At 40.8% G+C, this 17,582-nt stretch overlaps 2 protein-coding genes across 3 annotated transcripts; one reads left to right on the forward strand and one right to left on the reverse strand.

The window, feature by feature from the left end:
* Nucleotides 1–3,792: 3,792 nt before the first annotated feature.
* Nucleotides 3,793–8,291, reverse strand: LOC131335306 (aspartyl protease family protein At5g10770). The gene is made up of 2 exons (XM_058370614.1): nucleotides 7,813–8,291; nucleotides 3,793–5,437 (listed from the first exon to the last, which is right to left on the reverse strand). The coding sequence occupies exons 1-2, from the start codon at nucleotides 7,985–7,987 to the stop codon at nucleotides 4,158–4,160; spliced, it is 1,455 nt and encodes a 484-aa protein (XP_058226597.1). The 5' UTR covers nucleotides 7,988–8,291; the 3' UTR covers nucleotides 3,793–4,157.
* A 4,504-nt stretch (nucleotides 8,292–12,795) lies between these two features.
* On the forward strand, nucleotides 12,796–17,388 carry LOC131335307 (uncharacterized). 2 transcript variants are annotated; one of them, XM_058370615.1, is made up of 6 exons: nucleotides 12,796–13,085; nucleotides 14,155–14,406; nucleotides 14,503–14,676; nucleotides 14,834–14,940; nucleotides 15,252–15,580; nucleotides 16,531–17,388. In XM_058370615.1, exons 1-6 carry the CDS (start codon nucleotides 12,936–12,938, stop codon nucleotides 17,121–17,123), a joined length of 1,605 nt encoding a protein of 534 aa, XP_058226598.1. In that variant the 5' UTR covers nucleotides 12,796–12,935; the 3' UTR covers nucleotides 17,124–17,388. The 2 variants fall into 2 exon arrangements, with proteins under 2 accessions (XP_058226598.1, XP_058226599.1); XM_058370616.1 differs by having other exon boundaries at nucleotides 14,158–14,406.
* The last annotated feature ends 194 nt before the right edge of the window (nucleotides 17,389–17,582 follow it).

Raw genomic sequence — 17,582 nt, forward strand, 5'->3', positions numbered from 1 at the left:
AACATTGTAGTGTGATTATCAAAATAAAGAGTGCCAAAATCATTTCCTTTCTCAAAGTATAAATCACTAATTAACGTGTCCATAAAACGAATAAGAAAGAATAATCTTGTTCTCAATCAAACTATAAGGTAGTAATGTGGTTTGTACATTTTTAGCCAAATTTATATATGGTCCTTATATACTATGAGGAAAGGCTTGTAATGTTATAGCAGACCACATTCATTTTGCTTAATTTTTCATTGGCCCATGTCTCTTTCCTCACCATGAAGATTTAACAAAATTCATTCCATTCCCAAGAGGTTGCCCTGGAATGCATGCCACCAGGAGTTGATAAAATGACACCACAAGTCTAGCCATCGGGGAGTTTTCGAATATGCCTATTTTAGTTGCCTTCATTTATTTTTTTCTTCTTCATTTTAATTTTTAGATGCCGGAAATTCGATTATAAATAACCGGGGCACTTGGCCTAACGATGCTGCACTTAGTTTGCAGTTAGATTGTGGGTTTGATCTCCATGGGGAGAAGTTAATACTCTTGTTAATGGGTTAGGTAGGGTTTTGGGGTAGGGTTAGTGTAGAATTCTTCTAACATATTTGAAAAACAAATCGGTTATAAATTTGTAGATGGGAGTTATCAAGGTAAAGAATAAAAATGTTAGCAAAGCTCTACAATGAATTTCACTCTTTTTAAAATAAATTTTTTAATTGAACCATGCTAATTTTCAGTGACAGAATTCTTTCTCAAATTCAAATTTCGGTAACAAATGCAAGACAAACTAAGTTATTTGAGCTCGATGTGTATTCAACTAGCTAAAAAATCATTCAAGATAATTAGGTAATGATATGCATAATAGTATAAACAAGCTTGAAAGCTTTAACATACTCTAAACCACACACTCAGGGGTTGCCCAGTGGTTCGGGTGGATGCCCGGGCTTTGGGAGTACTCCTTAAGGTCTGGAGCTTGATTCCCTACTGGGTGAGTACCCTGCAGTAGGTGGGGGACCGTGACTGGTGTAGCCGCGCTAGCTCCCCCGGAGGTTTAGGTTGCGCAATCGGGTCTTTATAGTGGCTTGGCTGTAGCGCTATTTCCCCGTTATAAAAAAAAAAAATTACTCTAAATCTCAAATCGAGCGAGCTTGATAATCCTCTATTGGGTGGACGAGGGCTCGCTAGGAATTAAAGCTGAAAGATATTGGATAGCTGGCTAGGTGGTTTAGGGCTACGTAGTTTGGTTTATGGAGGGACAGTTACGCAGTAGATGGGTAGGCACAAGGATTTAGCCATTCATGTTAGTCTCTAATTGACCATAATTAAGGGCATCTATTTCCCCAGCAGTAGGGGAGTTTCTCACCAGAGAGAGAGAGAGAGAGAGAGAGAGAGAGAGAGTCAAGTCAGAAACACATCACATTGTCATCAATTTGAGGTGTGTGAGATTTGTAGTGTTCTACTTTGGTGATAGCATTCAAGGATTTTCAAAATGGGATGCCTTTTTCTGTTTCTTGGTTGTTGAGTTTTTTTATAGCTTCTAACTGCAAAACAGGACCCCAATCATCTCTCCCATTTCACATTGAATTTGTCCAGGCTTGTGAAATAGAAAGCCTCCTAGGCAGCTGGTAATGAAGTTCCTTTCTTTTATGCTGCTGCTGCTGCTGCTGCAGATAGCTTCTAGTGAAACCAATCAATACCATGCCTCTTGGAGTAGGCCGGGTGGCGGGTAGGCCATTCGGATCGGATAATCAAGCCCAAACTTGTCGCAGGCCCAATTGATCAGATGAGCAAAGCCCATCGGTGACCAGAATGATCGCCCGGTCTAGGGCTCAATGGGGGACCATGTATCCGGTCGGGTCATGCGCAGCATGCAATGTCCCATGGAAGTTAAGCATGTTGATGCTTATCTGTTCGGCCCGTCCATGTGGCACCAATCACGGTCCGACCATTTGGCGCGGTGACGTGTCATTTGAGAACATGTTGTCCTGGAAGGGGCAGAGACGTGCCGGTACGGGACGACTCAGTCCTGCCACGTGGCACTGATCTGGTCTTGTCAGTGGTGGTATGTCTTCTCCTGAACTAAGTTTTGTGCTCTCTTTCTCCCAAGCTTAGCACTAACTTAGTCATCGAAGTGTCTTCTGGCCAACTTCGGCCGTCTTGGCACTAACCGATTGCTACTTTTGCAAAGCCAGGTAGAAGAGGGCTAATTCAATTCATCCAAGTCCTAAGAGGCCCAAAAGGGGAAGATTCGATCCCAATAGAACACCACCCCACCCCACACCTCTCTTTTTCTTTTTCTTTTTTCCCATAGGTTTGGTACTAAGGTACTCCATCCGTCCCATAAAGTTAATCCTTTACGAAACTATGTGCAATTTTCAAACTTAAAAATAGTATATTTACTAAATTAATTTTTCAAAATTTTTTGCACTGTTCAAAAGATCTCATCAAGATTTATCAAACAAAATCCATATTGCACACAAAATTATTTCAATGAGTACCTTATTTTTCAGTTCGAAAATTGCACGTAATTTCGTAGAGGCCTAACTTTATGAGACAGACGAAATAAGAAAAGCGAAAGAATAATCACTATGACATTAACAACCTTTAAAATATGGAGCCTCCACCTCTTTGAGGCTTATACGTAGGGTGACATGTAAGTCATTAGACAGCGAGTGGAAACACGTAGCATGTAACTTGTTTAGGGCTTACTCTGCCAAGTTTGCAGTTCAACTTCACAGCCAGCAAAAAACCCTTGCAGCTACTATAGGTTAGTTCGGTCATTAGTTTCAAGGTCTCGAATTAGTCGAGGTATGCCTAAAGTAGTCCAGGCACTAAATTATCAAATAGAATGTAAAAATCTAGTCCTTACTCATCACTCGCCTGTGTAGAAAGCTCAATTTAGACCCCTACAAAAGTCCTTTTGCTGTCAAATGCTTTTTCTTCATTAACAAAGAAAGTAACATTTCATTGATAGCAATAAAATACGAACAGACGGATTGAGATTATGAGAATTTCACAGTCAAATACAAACAGACGGATTGAGATTACGAGAATTTCACAGTCAAGTTTTTGAAAATGGTTTGGGTATGAGTGAAGTTGTGATCAATTTTTAATGATCAATTTACTTACTGAAACAGCCTCAAATTTTTCTGAGTTGTTCACACAGCATACATTACACTGGTGCCCAAACTCTAGCATACATTACACTGGTGCCCAAACTCTAGCATTATCAATCCCACCACTTCTTTTAAGACCACACTCTGGAGCCAAGTGTAAGTTCTGCACAATCAAATGCAAACAGTTTGTAGCTTCAGAGAATGGAACATGTTGGTTTTACCTTTCCCTTATGCTATCCAACGAATCCGCCACGTCACGCTTCATGTCTTATCTGTGTGACACCCGGTCCCAAGTCCGGGTAAAGGAGGATGGTTGTTCGATAAGTAACTTATAGTCGGCACATAAAAAATCCCGTTAGATCCTTACGGCATGAATCTGATTACTAGAAACAACAGATTTACGTAGCCGACCCAGTTGATTGGAACTTAAGCCTCAATTTGGTTTGGTTTTGTTGGGTTATGCTATCCAACTTGTGGTGAAAGAACAGCAGCTCAAAATCCGAGAATTTTCGATGCAGTCTTAGTGTTGCTTGTTATGTGAAAATCAATCGTAAAAAATTCTCTCAGATTCAACATACTTCCTGCAAAAAAGCATTAATCCACACAACATGATTCAGCATCAAATCTGCCATCAATTTGTCATAGTTCTTTCAGAATACCAATTGATCTTCGAAAACAAATCAAAACAAAACGAAGAAATCGCGACAAGTCTTACAACATCACCAAGATTGAAGAGTTCCAGCAGCTACCTGATCTGCTCCTAAGCAATAGGCATTTACAAGGTTACAAGTTTTACAGGAAACAAATACAAGACTTGATTGTTTCTCACTTCTTCTACACAATCAAATTACACAGACACAATTAAACACTCACAAAATCACAAATTCCATCCATGTATTCTATACCATCCCCCAAACGGATAATAAAGACGCCTATATATATATTCTTGTAACACAAAATTACGCCTTGGATTACTATGTTGCCAACGCGGTCACTTGGCATCGCGGTTCAAACAAATATATTCACAACAAACGCATAACCCGATCTTCTGTTTCACTCAAAACTGCAAGCCTCCTTTGCAAATCCCAACATAGATCCCTTAGTATCATATACAACCCTTATGTTCCTCTGCTGAAAATTCCCAACAATCGGGACCTCATCTTCATACGACAGGCTCGCGATGGCCAAACAGACCTGAGATGCATCCGCTTTCGCAAAGTAGAAAATCCCAGAAACATCCACATTCAGCTCAGCGCCACCCTCAAAATGCATCCTTATAGTAGGAATGTTCACTTCTTCGTATCCGGTGAGGTTGAAACAAGTGTCCAATATCGAAAACGCTTGTGCAGTCGGAAACCCGGAAAATTGTTTCACAAATTCATCCTTCACTGCTTTATAAATCGAGGGTGCAAGCCGTGTGATAACTGTGCCCGAATCAATCAGGATTCCATTCCCACTGTTGCCAAACATCGGTGCATCTAAAGCCTCCCCACCAATGCTTATTCCAGTGAGATTTGCCAAGTAAAAAATCGAAAGCTGTGGATTTTGAACCATTTTGGTGAAAGAAATTGGTGTTGAATTCTTGTAAACTGAATAATCCCCGCCTAGGATTAAAGACCCTGATGCCTCATAATCAGTTGAAGGCAAACAGTACGAAAAAACACCTCCAAACAAGGTAGAAGTCTGGGAAACCAATGACAAATCACTCCTTCCGAGTCCCATTAATCCAGAAGCTCCCCCAAACAATCCCCTATTGTTCCTCCCACACCCGAAAACGAAATCCTCCACCGCGGTAGTTCCGAATTTGACCCTGTCACTGGCCAACTCACCGCGAGTGTAGGACCCATCGCCGTAGCTAACTAAGTAGTCACAAGTTGGTGGTTGATTTTCGGTTCCGCACAGTCCAGAATTCCCGGTGGCGAATTCGAGTGATTGGCAAGTAGTTGAGTTACATGTGACTGATTGGTATGAGGGGGAAGTGGTAGGGTTGAACAAGGGGTCTTGTTGATTGTAACACAATTTGCAAGGCTGGCATTGGACCCATGTGAGATCACTTCCTGTGTCCACTATAACCGTGGTGTTTTTGCCACCCAGTTCAATTGTGACAATGTAGTTCAGGGTTTGGAGGTTTATGCCTGAAGTGAGTGGGATTTGGCTCTGTGAGAAGCTATCGAGTTGGCCGGAAACCGCGTTTCTGATCCGGTATTGCAGTGACTCAACTCGGTTATTGTCTGAAATTAGACGGTTTGTGTGCCTTTGGTTCCAGTCACTCATGGGTCTGAAGCAGGAGTCTCTGTGTTTCATTTCCAATATAGTGGCACCATTCCCTCTCCCTAAAATTCATCAAAAATAAAATCTTTAAAATCGCATTTTAGTTCCGCCTTACACGGGTTAAAAAAAAAATGCGCGTAAGTTGGCCCGACATCCAGTTATAAAAATAAAGAAAAAAGGTTTCAAAACGTACAAGAAGTAAGTTCTTGGCATTAACCTTCAGGGATTTGATGAGTTCCCAACGGGAAAAAATCAAAACTTTATGCTAGCTTATAGAAGATAAATGAAGAAAATTATTCTTCTAGCATTAATTTTCAAGGAGCCAGTTGAAAACGAAGATAAAGCGTGGGAAGAAGTTAAGAGGAAGAAAGACCATAGATCCCCTCCGAGCATGCCTTTGGTTACCTCCTCTCCTTGCCATTCGGGTGCCTCCTCCGATGTGCCAAGGAAAGATGATATGGGGAATGTGCCTCCTTCGGTGATGGTATCTTCTAGTTGTTTTGATGTGCTGAAGTCGTGTGACACTAACGATTATTCATGTGTGAGGACCAAGTGTCTTATACTTCTCCGATTATACCCATTCATAATCCGGCTAGTAAAAAACAAGAGGTTCCTTAGAATGACCCTGTGGCTCCCTGTCGATCTACACATTTCCGAGAGCCTCCAAGGATTCCTTTGGAAGGCGACTTTGTAGGGCCTAGGCATGGCTCGAATCCTTTGGTAGGAGAATCTTCATCCTTTCGAGGTGAAAATAAAAGGAAGCTTCACGAGAAGATAAAAATGTTAAAAGCTCTGAGGGCTTATGTACTTGGGGCTTAATTAGGTGGTTGAGGCTTGCCTTTTAGAATTGTGTTGCTTCTTTGAAGTGTGCATTGAGCGTCATCGGATATCTCTTTTGCTTTGTTTAGATTTTTTTAGTTTTTTTATTTGCTTGGGGTATGCCCCTTGTAAACATGTGCCTTCGGTTATCTTTTTTTTAATATTTTAATATCAAGCTAATTTATTTAAAAATAAATAAATGATTCATGGACCCAAATCTGTTGAAATCCCCTCCCCCCCCCCCCCCCAAGGAAAGACAACTTCTTCAATTCTAGCACAACATTGATGCAGAAAGGGAGACCGTTAATCCTAAGGTGGGTCGTGTGACAGAAAGGCAGCAAGTAGGGCCGTAAACAAGCCGAATTTTGTCGAGTTTGAGCTCTCGGCTCGTTTAATAAACGAGACAAAAACTTGAGCTTGAGCCGAGCTCGAGTCTTAATGAGTCGAGTTTAGTTATTTACTAAACGCGCATCTTTAATTGAGCTGAGCCTTCCTTAACGAGCGAACTTTTGTCGAACGAGCCGAGTTCCAATCGGCTCGCTTACTAAACGAGCCGAAAACTCGAGCTCGGCTAAACTCGTTTACTAAATGAGCCGAGCCGAACCAAGCGTTAACGAGTCGAGCTGAGCTTGAGAGCTATTTGGTTCATTTACAGCCCTCGCAGCAAGTAAAGGAGTTTACTCTCCATACTGGCAGGTTCAACTCATATCGAAACACCGCAAGCAAATTTCAAAAAATTTGGGCCACTAAAAGTTTGTTTGGTTTTAACTTTAGAATCTCAAAATTAGTCACGTAATTGGCCTAGACACCCATGTTATCGACACAGAAAGAAAATAAATGGAGACCATCAAAGCAAATGTGCTAAGGCCCGTTCCGCTAAGGTTCTTACTTTTTAAGTACTTATTTTCTGTTTTACGAGACATGTCATTCTCTCACAATACATCACCTTTAACTCAAAATATAGCAGAACGGGGTTTAACATTAACTAATGTCACCTGTGAAAACCAATTAGGGTTTTTTTTTTTAGTTCTGTAGCAGCAATGTCTTGCATATCCTAAGAACATGTATCCAATAACTAAGGAAATGATTTTGTCGCTCCTTTTTTTTGTTAACGTTACTTTTTTACAAGTATATTTTTGCACCAAAAATACACTTGCGGTAGAGTGACGTTAACAAAAAAAAAGTGACAAAATTAGCGGCCAGAACTAATTCCTTTCCATCAATTTACCTTCAATTCAGTGGTTGCCACTAAAAAATTACTAACAAGCATTACATCTTCTTATGGCATCCGTAGACTCAAATTAGTTTACTAATAATAAATTCCCCAAAAGTAAACGCAAAGCACTAAAGTAGAATTAGATAGAGGAATTGATAACACCACCCACAAGTTTTGAACAAGGACAAGACAAGCTAAGCTTTTTATCCTAATTGCCACAGAGAGAGAGAGAGAGATGTTTTGCAGAAAGCATGAAAAGCAGTTATAGAAAACAGATCCCAAAGCAAAGAGCTATACTATAAATAAAGCTATAAAAAAATAAAAAAATAAAAAGTAAAGGAATGCCACTAATGTTTATGAAAATCATTGACCTTTGTTTTTCTTTTTTTGTTTAAGACTCACTTGATTTCTGAGAAGAGCAACTGGGAATGCCACTGTTGTCCTGTCTCCACCCAAATTCATTCAATGGGAGGACTATCTTCTCCTCCTCATAAGCAAAACTGTGATGAAAGAGGAGGACCGAGAGCAACAATGGCAGAAGAAACGTGGCTCCTGCCATTGCAGAGGGGCAGTACATGAGAAGATAAGAAATGGGTTGCGGAGAGAAAAAGAAAACAGAGGAAACAGAGAGAGAGAGAGAGAGAGAGATTGTTGGGAGTTGGATTTTGGAATGAAAACAAAAGGGGTCTGGGACGGAGAATGGGTGGACCCACTGGGTGCATGAGAAATTATTGGGGATTCACGTGGTGTGGATACTAATTGGGGAAAGAGAGAGGGCGACTAGTGTTGTTTGCTAGGTGGGCTTGTGATTTTAGAGCCATTTTATTGGTCTGGTGAGCTATCAACAAGATAAGGGGCTCTAACCTCTCTTCTTCACGGAATCAGCTGTCACTCTTTACTCTCTTTACCAACACACAGGAGAAAGAGAGAGAGTGAGAGAGGTGTTTGGGGGTTTGTCCTTTGCTTCCATCATAAATGGGACTTGCACACATCACGGAGTACATCAAAGTTGAGTTATTCTACTATGTCATGACCGGGAAAGGATTCAATCGAATTTGTTCGGATCAGTTTGGTCCATTTGTTTGAACCAGTTTGGCCCATTTGTTTGCATGCGAGCCTTTCAAAAGTGTTTTAGACGGTTTAAATTTGTTCTGGGTGTTTTGGGTATTTTATAATAAAAATAAAGCCGAACAAATCTGAGCCATCTAACACTTTTGGACGGCTCGAATTAGGGTCGAACCCGACATGTCGGGTATCGATTTTTTTGGCCCCGAACCCGAACCTAACGAGTGGAAATAACCGTCCGCGTGCCTAATTTTTGTGGTCCGGTCGGGTTCGGCCAAAACCAAAGTAATCTATATGAATTGGTCGATTTTGGTCGGGTCGGGTCGGGTAAGAAAAACAGTACCCCGAATCGAAAACTGATTTTTTTTCAAAAAATGTACCCGTACCCAACCGAACCACATGTTAGGCCCCTGCCGAAACCCTTTGGGTCGGGCCACGAGTTTTTTGCACACCCTTAGCTCGAATGCAACAAATGAACCAAACTGGACTGGATCCGAACCCCCTTCATGACCCATGGGCACAAAAAGGTTGGGGACATGCGAGATGACTATTGGTTGACACTTGACACAAAGTATTAGGATACTGAAAGTGTGCATGAGAGACGCATGAACGATCCAAATTCACATCGGTCTAGATTCATTGACCGTTCATATGTTTTTCTCATGGACACGTTTATGTACCATATCAACCCTCTTGTTTGACATGCTGTGTTTGAATTTTTAAGTTTTTATTATGCATTTGGTATAAGGATTTACATCGCAAAATTATAGTACACTGGAACTTCCACGCTAGTACTGGTGAAAAGTTCACCTCCTCCCTCAGTGGAGGCAGGAGTTCAAGCCCCACAAGGGACGGAGTTGGGTTTCATAGCTTTGGACAGCTTCTGAACTCTCAGTGGACTAACATATTAACACCCCGCTAACTCTCGCTGATGTATACAATATTGGGGGGAAAAAATTATAATACACTGCAATTTGGTTTATATCCCTTGACATATTAACATCAGGGATTCTGGATTCGAGAGTTTGCTCTCTTCATAAGTCTCAGCTTCAATACTTTCTAGATGGTATCAACTCTTGGAGCTAGTTTGTTTACCTCGACTTTAATTGAGCCCTCCTCTAATGAACGATGAGATCGATTTCTCAAAAATTATTCGAGGTATGTGTAAGCAAGTTTGGAGATAAAAATACAAAAGATTTTAATGTTAAGAATTGGAGACTAATGGGAAGGACTTGCTTACTAGATTGAGTTAAGTTATACTAGTAGTGTGCCTCATATGATATAGATGTGTCATCATGAATTGGTGAGTATAGATGTGTCATCATGAATTGGTGAGTGGTGGCTCAAGTGCAATCACGCCCTAATTAAGGGGCCGCATTGCTAGTACAATTTAATTGGCTTTGTAGATCAAATTTCAGCAGTTGATATTTTAGGGGTCCATTACTTATACATTCATAAGGTTTCGGACCTTTCGGTGATCAATGAGGGGTTGGTTGAATTGATAGTGGAAGATTTTGGTGAGACAAGGCTCAGGTTTGAGTCTTCAGAGACGACTATTAGGTATAATTAAACATATCCTTAGCACCATTCCACAAGTGGAACTTTAGCTTAGTCTCGACACCTATGCGGTGCAGTCCCTTACAGATAATGGCATAGTTGACGGAATAATACTACCAGGTGGAGGTAACTGGATGCCCATTTCCATTCGTCTACCCCCAAAAAAAATAAGAGAAAAGGTTTAGGAGGGGAAAATGAGAGTAGCCCAAATCTTAACCGTGATGAACAATCTAAGTGAAAGTACCATGGCAAATGATGCCCATATAAAACTTGAAAATGGCCCATGGCAGATGTACTCTGGGCCTCCAGAAACCCAAAAGCGCACTTTATTTTATTTTATATTTTTTTCCCGTTTAGAGGCCCAATAACAAGGCCCGTATTGTTCATCCTAGTCCTAAATTGGGCCCCACTTGGTAGGTTTAATGTAGGGCCATCCTTGCTTAAATAGCCGGCCTTGCAGGTGGCTAAATTTTTTTTTTTTTTTTCGCCAATATTGTTCAGCGGGGTTAGCGGGGGCAGGGAGTTAACAGATTAGTCCTGCAATAGTTTCAGTCTAACAGAAATTATTCATAGTCCCGAATCCCAAACGCCCACAACAGGGCTCGAACCCTAACCTCTCATATGAGAAGAACCAGAAAATGCTAGCTGGACTAGAGTCCATGGGCATAATTAGGTGGCTAACTTACATCAACTTAAATTTGAATTCAGATGCATAGGAAGCATCCTTGTTTCTAAGTAAGGAATACACAATATGCTTCGAGATTTATTAATACTCCTAAGGTCAAATTCCACGTCAAACAACCTTATCCCAAACCAAACATTAATTATTAAAGATAATACTAGTAATTATATTGCTCAAGACCCACCACCTTGTGACGTTGGCCTAAAAATGTACTACCTAATACCTTTGTACCAAAGTTGTCAATACCGTACCGGCCAGCGTACCGTTTTCACTACTGGAATGGTACGTACCGGTACCGGGCTGTATCCCGGTACCGTTCCGGATTTACCGCAATTAATATTTTATATATATATTTAATATATATCTACCATATTTTAAGTATAAACATAAATAAAATGTAAAAAAAAAAAAAAAAGAGGGTAATTTTGTACCGGCCGGAACACCGGAATATGTCCGGAACAGGCCGGTATTGTCCGGTACACCCGGTATTGGCCGGAACAGGCCGGTATTTCAACCGGAACGGAACATGACTTTTTGCGTTCCGTTTACGCACCGGTACGGTACGTACCGGCCGGTACCGGCCGGTACGGAACGGATTTGACAACTTTGCTTTGTACAGTTTTCAGATCAAGTTGAAGGAACAAGTTGGCAACAATAATTGAAATTCCATTATTAAATGCTTCAAAGGATTTCTCCTTTATGTGAGCAACTTGCATGGAAGAGTGTATATACATCAACATGGTCTCCTCCATCTACTCAAATAGTATGGTAGTAATTCATCATTGACAACGATGGACCCTAAACACAATTATGTTCTTGGCATGGGAAAGGAGTTTGAATATACTCTTCAAAAACCAACTACTTTAGTTACATAAAAACTGGTAGATTAGTAGAGAGGCCAGAAGACATTTCTGTCCAGGCGGGTAAATGCTAGTATGACGTACCACTACTGAAATTGAAATTAGCATTTTACATGCTTTGCAACTTAATCAACGTATTTAAAAGTCGAAATATGGTATGGTTTAGAATACTTTTTATTGTACCTAATTCTAATACTAAAAATTAAGATAAAACAACGATGGTACAAAAAAAAAAAAAAAAACTTGTGAAAAGTTGGTCTGTTTAGTCTGGACGGGTAAAAAATATAGTTGAGGTAGTTCAAACGGGTAATCCCTCCAAAAAAGAAAAATACTCAAATTACGTTTACAAAAGCTTGATCCTACTACAACTAGTCAAAGGATTATTCTAATCTCCACCCAAAGAATGTAGGATAACAGATAAAAGGTATATTGATATTCGAAAAAAGTGTATTGATATTTGCAAAAGTGTATTAATATCCGTAAGCTATATGCATTGATATCCAAAACTGTTTGAAATTATATGTATATTATTTTCTGCCTAATGAGCGGAGGTTAGAAAACCGCTAATAAAAAGGGAAAGAAAAAACTATTTCCAAAAGCTTTAGGAGTAATTAATCCATATCCCCGGGATACTATGTGACGGTGTCTTAAATTCTTTCTTATCATATATTTATGTAGACTCTATACATTTTGTGGTGAAAACCGCAAAGATGTATCACAAATTCACCATAGTGAGAAAGAAGGAAATTTCCGATTGAAAAAAAGAAAAAAGAAAACCACAAAGATGTGTGATGGATGATAAGTTTGAAGCATCACTTAGCGGTGCTCCTAGGACATTGAATAAATTTTCGAGCTTTCAAATGCGTGGCATTCAAGCTTCAAAAAGAATCCGTATCGGCCACGCGCGCTTCGAAGTTCGGTCAGAAGACGACAAGATCTGCATTATCCAAACTCCAAAGCACAGGACTTTACCCACTACAGCCGCCCCGTGTTCCCCATTCAGCTTCCGACGTGTCCCCACGCTCCGCTTGATGTCACCAGGTGTCACCTCCAGCCAATCGCAGCCGCTGGCGTCCGGAAGCTTCCCGACCCGCGGGCCCCACGAATTTATCCGCAGCGCTCACGTGCCCCACGTGACCTCGATCTCCGCCGAATATCGCCAAATTTGCCGACGTCAGTTCAGTGGGGTAAAATGACCGAGTTGCCCTTTGTTCTGGTTTGAAAGCACCCATCAGTTGTCTGGTAACAGAGCACACAGACAGACGCAAGTTCTAGGGATTTCTGTTCGCTCAGATTCTCCGAGTCGACTCGGTTAGGGTTAACAAACTTTAATTCTTTGTTGTAATTTTTTCAGTTGATCTATGGTTCAGTTGATGAATACCGGAAAATCTTCGCCGGAATCGGGTTCCGGTGGCCGGAAAATGTTTCCGGTGAAGATGGAGGTGGAGGATTCATTGGAAGACCAACACGGCCCGCTCAACAAGCGATCTAAGCTCTCTTCTTCTCTTCAGGTCTGACCCCTCTCTCTCTCTCTCTAAATAAATAAAATGATGTGTCTTGTTTGTTTATAATCATAGATTAAGGATTATGTTCGGGATTTATTTAAATCACTGTGAGTGGCAATAAGTTTTATACTTGAGTTCGTTTTGTGAGTAAAGTTTCTATCGGTTCTGTTTGGTTCGAGTGGGGATATGGTCTTTGAGCCAAACTCTGGCGAAATGATTTCATTAGGCTCGGTTCTTATTTTCTGCGTTCGGAAACACTTTTTTTTTTTCCTGACAACTCAGGTGTCCAACTTACGCGCATCTCGACTAATCTTGGGGCCAATCTCACTGCCCACTTGCAAGGGGGCCAATGGAGTTTATAGCACCTGATGGATTTCGAGGAGGGAGAAAACTCCTAATAAGTCCCGAGCCTTGACCACTAGGCCAACCCCTTGAGCCTTGGGGTTCGTTTCGAAATACCGTTTAATAGACAAACAAATGGTGCCGCGATGATATGGGATGACTTGTGTTAGACCATCTTGAGCCCTTACTCAACTTTAAACTCACAACTAAAATCTGAGTAAAACCCCCAAAATCTCGCTCTAGCCGTTGACTCAAACCTGTATCAAAGTGGGTTTTACTCAAATTTTAACCAAATCAAGGGAGGCTAAAATCTCTAGTCAAATTTTTGAATGCTATTTTCTCCTCCTCGAATTTACAACTATGCCATTAATGAAGCTTTTACTCAAATTTATGCTTAAGATTCGAATTTGGCCATTGGAGTGCTCTATGCCAAATGAAGCTTCTACTCGTTTTACTCAAATTAGGCTAAAAAATTGAGCAAGGGTGGAAAGACCTAACTCCTTTGGGTCTATGCAGCTGACAGTGCCACTAATGTCTGTGACTCTTTAGGGGATTCATTATATTTAGTGGACAGTGAAGATGAACCATTTCCCCTAGCTATCTTATTCTCAAGTTGATTTTCGATACTTCGATTTGTTTTTTTTTGAACTTGTGTTTATATGATGATTGAAGATATGTTGCTGTGTAATGATAAGTCATAGCCTAACTTACCAAATGGTTATTTCTGCTGCAGCAGTGTGATATGGGATCTGTTAGTTTCCCAATACCACCATCTCAATACAATCCACTGGATGAGCCTAGCCCGTTGGGCTTGCGGCTCAAGAAAACCCCATCACTTTTGGACTTGATCCAAATGACGCTTGCGAAAGGAAATTCTTCTAAGGTTGGAATTCATGCCAAGAAAGAGCACAAGGGTACCACTGCTTCTGATAAGCTCAAGGCTTCGAATTTCCCAGCTTCATTTCTCAGAATCGGGACCTGGGAGGTACTACTGCAATTACTTTGAATTACTTGTAAATTTGTAATGTAATCGACGCTTTGCTGTCAACGTGATATTCAATGTAATCTTAATGGATTGCAGTACAAATCAAGATACGAAGGAGATTTGGTTGGGAAGTGTTACTTTGCAAAGCATAAGCTTGTGTGGGAAGTCCTTGATGGCGGTTTGAAGAATAAGATCGAAATTCAGTGGTCTGATATTGTGGCTTTGAAGGCAAATTACCCGGATGATGGACCTGGGACTTTGGACGTTGTGGTAATTTACTTCTTTCTATTGAATTAGACCCTTTTGGAATGTTGTTAGTTCTGCCTTTTTTTTTGTTAGTAATGTAGTACTGCTGCTTCTCCTACTGCTGCTGGCACTATGACCTGAACTGATGTGACAATGGGGTGTTTTTCTTCTCTTGGTTCAGCTTGCTAGGCAACCTCTGTTCTTCAGGGAGACCAATCCGCAACCCAGAAAGCATACCTTATGGCAAGCAACATCAGATTTTACTGGTGGACAGGCAACGATAAATAGGTAATATTAGGAGCTTCTTCTATTCATGCTTGAAGTGAATTTTAGAATTTTATTGGATCATTTATTCTCTGCATCCCTGCTTCTATATGATTCCACCCTGCCCATCTTTCTTTAAACCGAAGGCCAGTTGAAATATGGGACATTTTGATCCCCTTTCCCCTGCTTCTTTACACTGTATACATTAGCCATAGTGTACCATGTGACAGTGCAGACATTCTTATCACCATTTCTAGATATTGTCTGCACTTGACTTTTGTGACTGAAGTGTAATTTGGGAAACTGAGTTGGGATTCTTATTTTTGCTCCCACAGGCGTCATTTTCTGCAGTGCCCTCAAGGATTGTTAGGAAAGCATTTTGAAAAGCTTATGCAATGTGATCCTCGCCTTAACTTTCTGAGTCAGCAAGGAGAAATAGTTTTAGAATCACCATACTTTGAACCAAGAGTTTCTGTGTTTGACGACACAGATGAACCAAACCATGGGATTGATTTGAATGGTGAGGAGGGGCAGAATTATCTTGATTTGCGGGATGCTACATCACCATCTGGAGGTCTGTCTTCCCCCTTGTCCGATGACCGGCAAGATCTTCTCGGTAGACCTGCAGAAAGATTTCCCCTTGAAACACCTTCACCTAGCTCAGGTTTGAACTCATTCGTGAATGTGATATAGTAATCTATCATGCAGTAGTGATCTTTGTTAAATGCATGTTCGTATGTTTTTGCTTATCCCCTATGTTTGGAACTTATAAATTTTTTTTACCTTGCTTTGTTTTTTCTCCTATAATCAGATATGGTTAGACTACTAGTCTATGGATTAGACTAGCTATTAATTATCTGGTGACAACCCCTGAGTACTGTTTAGCTGACTTTCATTTGCCATTTCATTGATGTCTTAAGTCGTAACAGACATTAACTTACCCTACATTTAACCCTCCGTTGATGGAAGACAAAGTAGTCACCTGATGGACCAAAACTCATAACTGTTTCCCCACGCCTGCGTATAATTAGATAAATCTGTGAGATCCAACCATTTTGTAAGATAAGTTCCTTGTGCCTTGTAACTCTTAAACATGTAGACAACCACCAACACTGAAAAAGCCACTGGTACTAACTACATGGCGATTGTCATCTGGAAGTATAATATTGGGTGAATGGAATCATCTGAAAAAGAAAGTGCCCTTGGTCATCATTCATTTCCTGACTTAATTTAGACAGATTCCAACATATCTCATCCCTCCACACCCCCCCCCCCCCCCCCCCCCCCACCCCCCTCCGGTCCTATTCCTTGCATGCCATACACTTTAGCAAAAAGAGCCATCAAATTGGTCAGAAACTGGGGTATTCTTCATAGAATTTGGTTAGAAACCTAGGCGTTCTTGATCCAATTGAAGATGGTTTTTAATCCATTCATATTTTGGTAATTGCTTTAAAGCTCCCGCAATCTGCTACTTATGCGAAAGCTTGTTCTGTAATCACTAGTATTTTATAAACCACCTTGAATATAATAAGAAGCTTCCATGTACTTGCTCTAAGTCTCTAACCCCCTTGTTTTTTCATCAAAGCCTCTAACCAAGTCGGTCTTTGAATTCAGTAATGGACACACATGCTATCGAAGAAATCAGGAACAGCAGATTCGAAGAACTCAAGGGGCTTATTGATCAAGATCAAATAAAAGTGCCTGGGCTCCACTCCTCTATGTCAATGAGTGACCTAGTGAGCCACATCGAACATCGAATCTCAGAGCAGAGAACATCCAACAATTTCACCCTTTCTGCAGAAGAGCGAGAAAGCCTGGAGATCCTGGAGGAGATTAGCCACTTCTTATTCAGCGATTCTCAATATGCCTCAACTTCTGACGAGCAATGCATCATGTCAAGAGTCAATTCCCTCTGCTGCCTTCTTCAGAAGGATCCTATGACAGCCCAAAACTCGCAGGTTAATAAAGGTGATAGCAGTACTGGCGTAATGGTTGACAAGAGAACAGGTGAACCACACTCAGGTAAAAACAAGGTTGGGGAGGATTTTGTCATGCCAGATGGTGAATCTAACTCTGATTCCAAGCAGGGTCCTGCCATGACAAGGAAGGACTCAGTTGGGGAGCTGCTGCTTAATCTTCCAAGGATAGCGTCTCTACCGCGGTTCTTGTTTAACATATCTGAAGATTTTGACAATCAAGCCAGATAGTGATTTTCTTTTTAACCTGAAAAAGAAAAAAAATGTGAAAAGCACGTGTCCGAAAGGTTCTCTTCTCTCCTGGATTGTAAATACAGCATTTCATTGCAAGTTGTGCTAAATTCTGTGATAAGTTTAGGGATTCAGAGATGGACATTGATGAAGAATCCTGACATGCTTTATTTTGGAAGCTGGTCTTTCTGGTTTTCATTCAAATGTAGTCCTTTTAAAACATTACTCATTGTGAATACACATCTCTGTTGTGGTACTTTACTAAGTTGCCCGGAGGAGATTTTTCTTTTGAAGGCCCTTTGATGTAAGGAACAAATTCTAGTAAAGGCCTCAGAGACTATTGGGGAGAAAGTTTGGACATTTTTTTTTTGGTAAACTGGAAAAATAAAACAGATTACACTCTCTCAAAAGTTACTCTTCTCGTATCCGCCTCTAGAAGGGGGATTATCTCATCTGGTG

This window comes from Rhododendron vialii, chromosome 8a (assembly GCF_030253575.1).
Source record: "Rhododendron vialii isolate Sample 1 chromosome 8a, ASM3025357v1".
Classification (NCBI taxonomy): domain Eukaryota; kingdom Viridiplantae; phylum Streptophyta; class Magnoliopsida; order Ericales; family Ericaceae; genus Rhododendron; species Rhododendron vialii.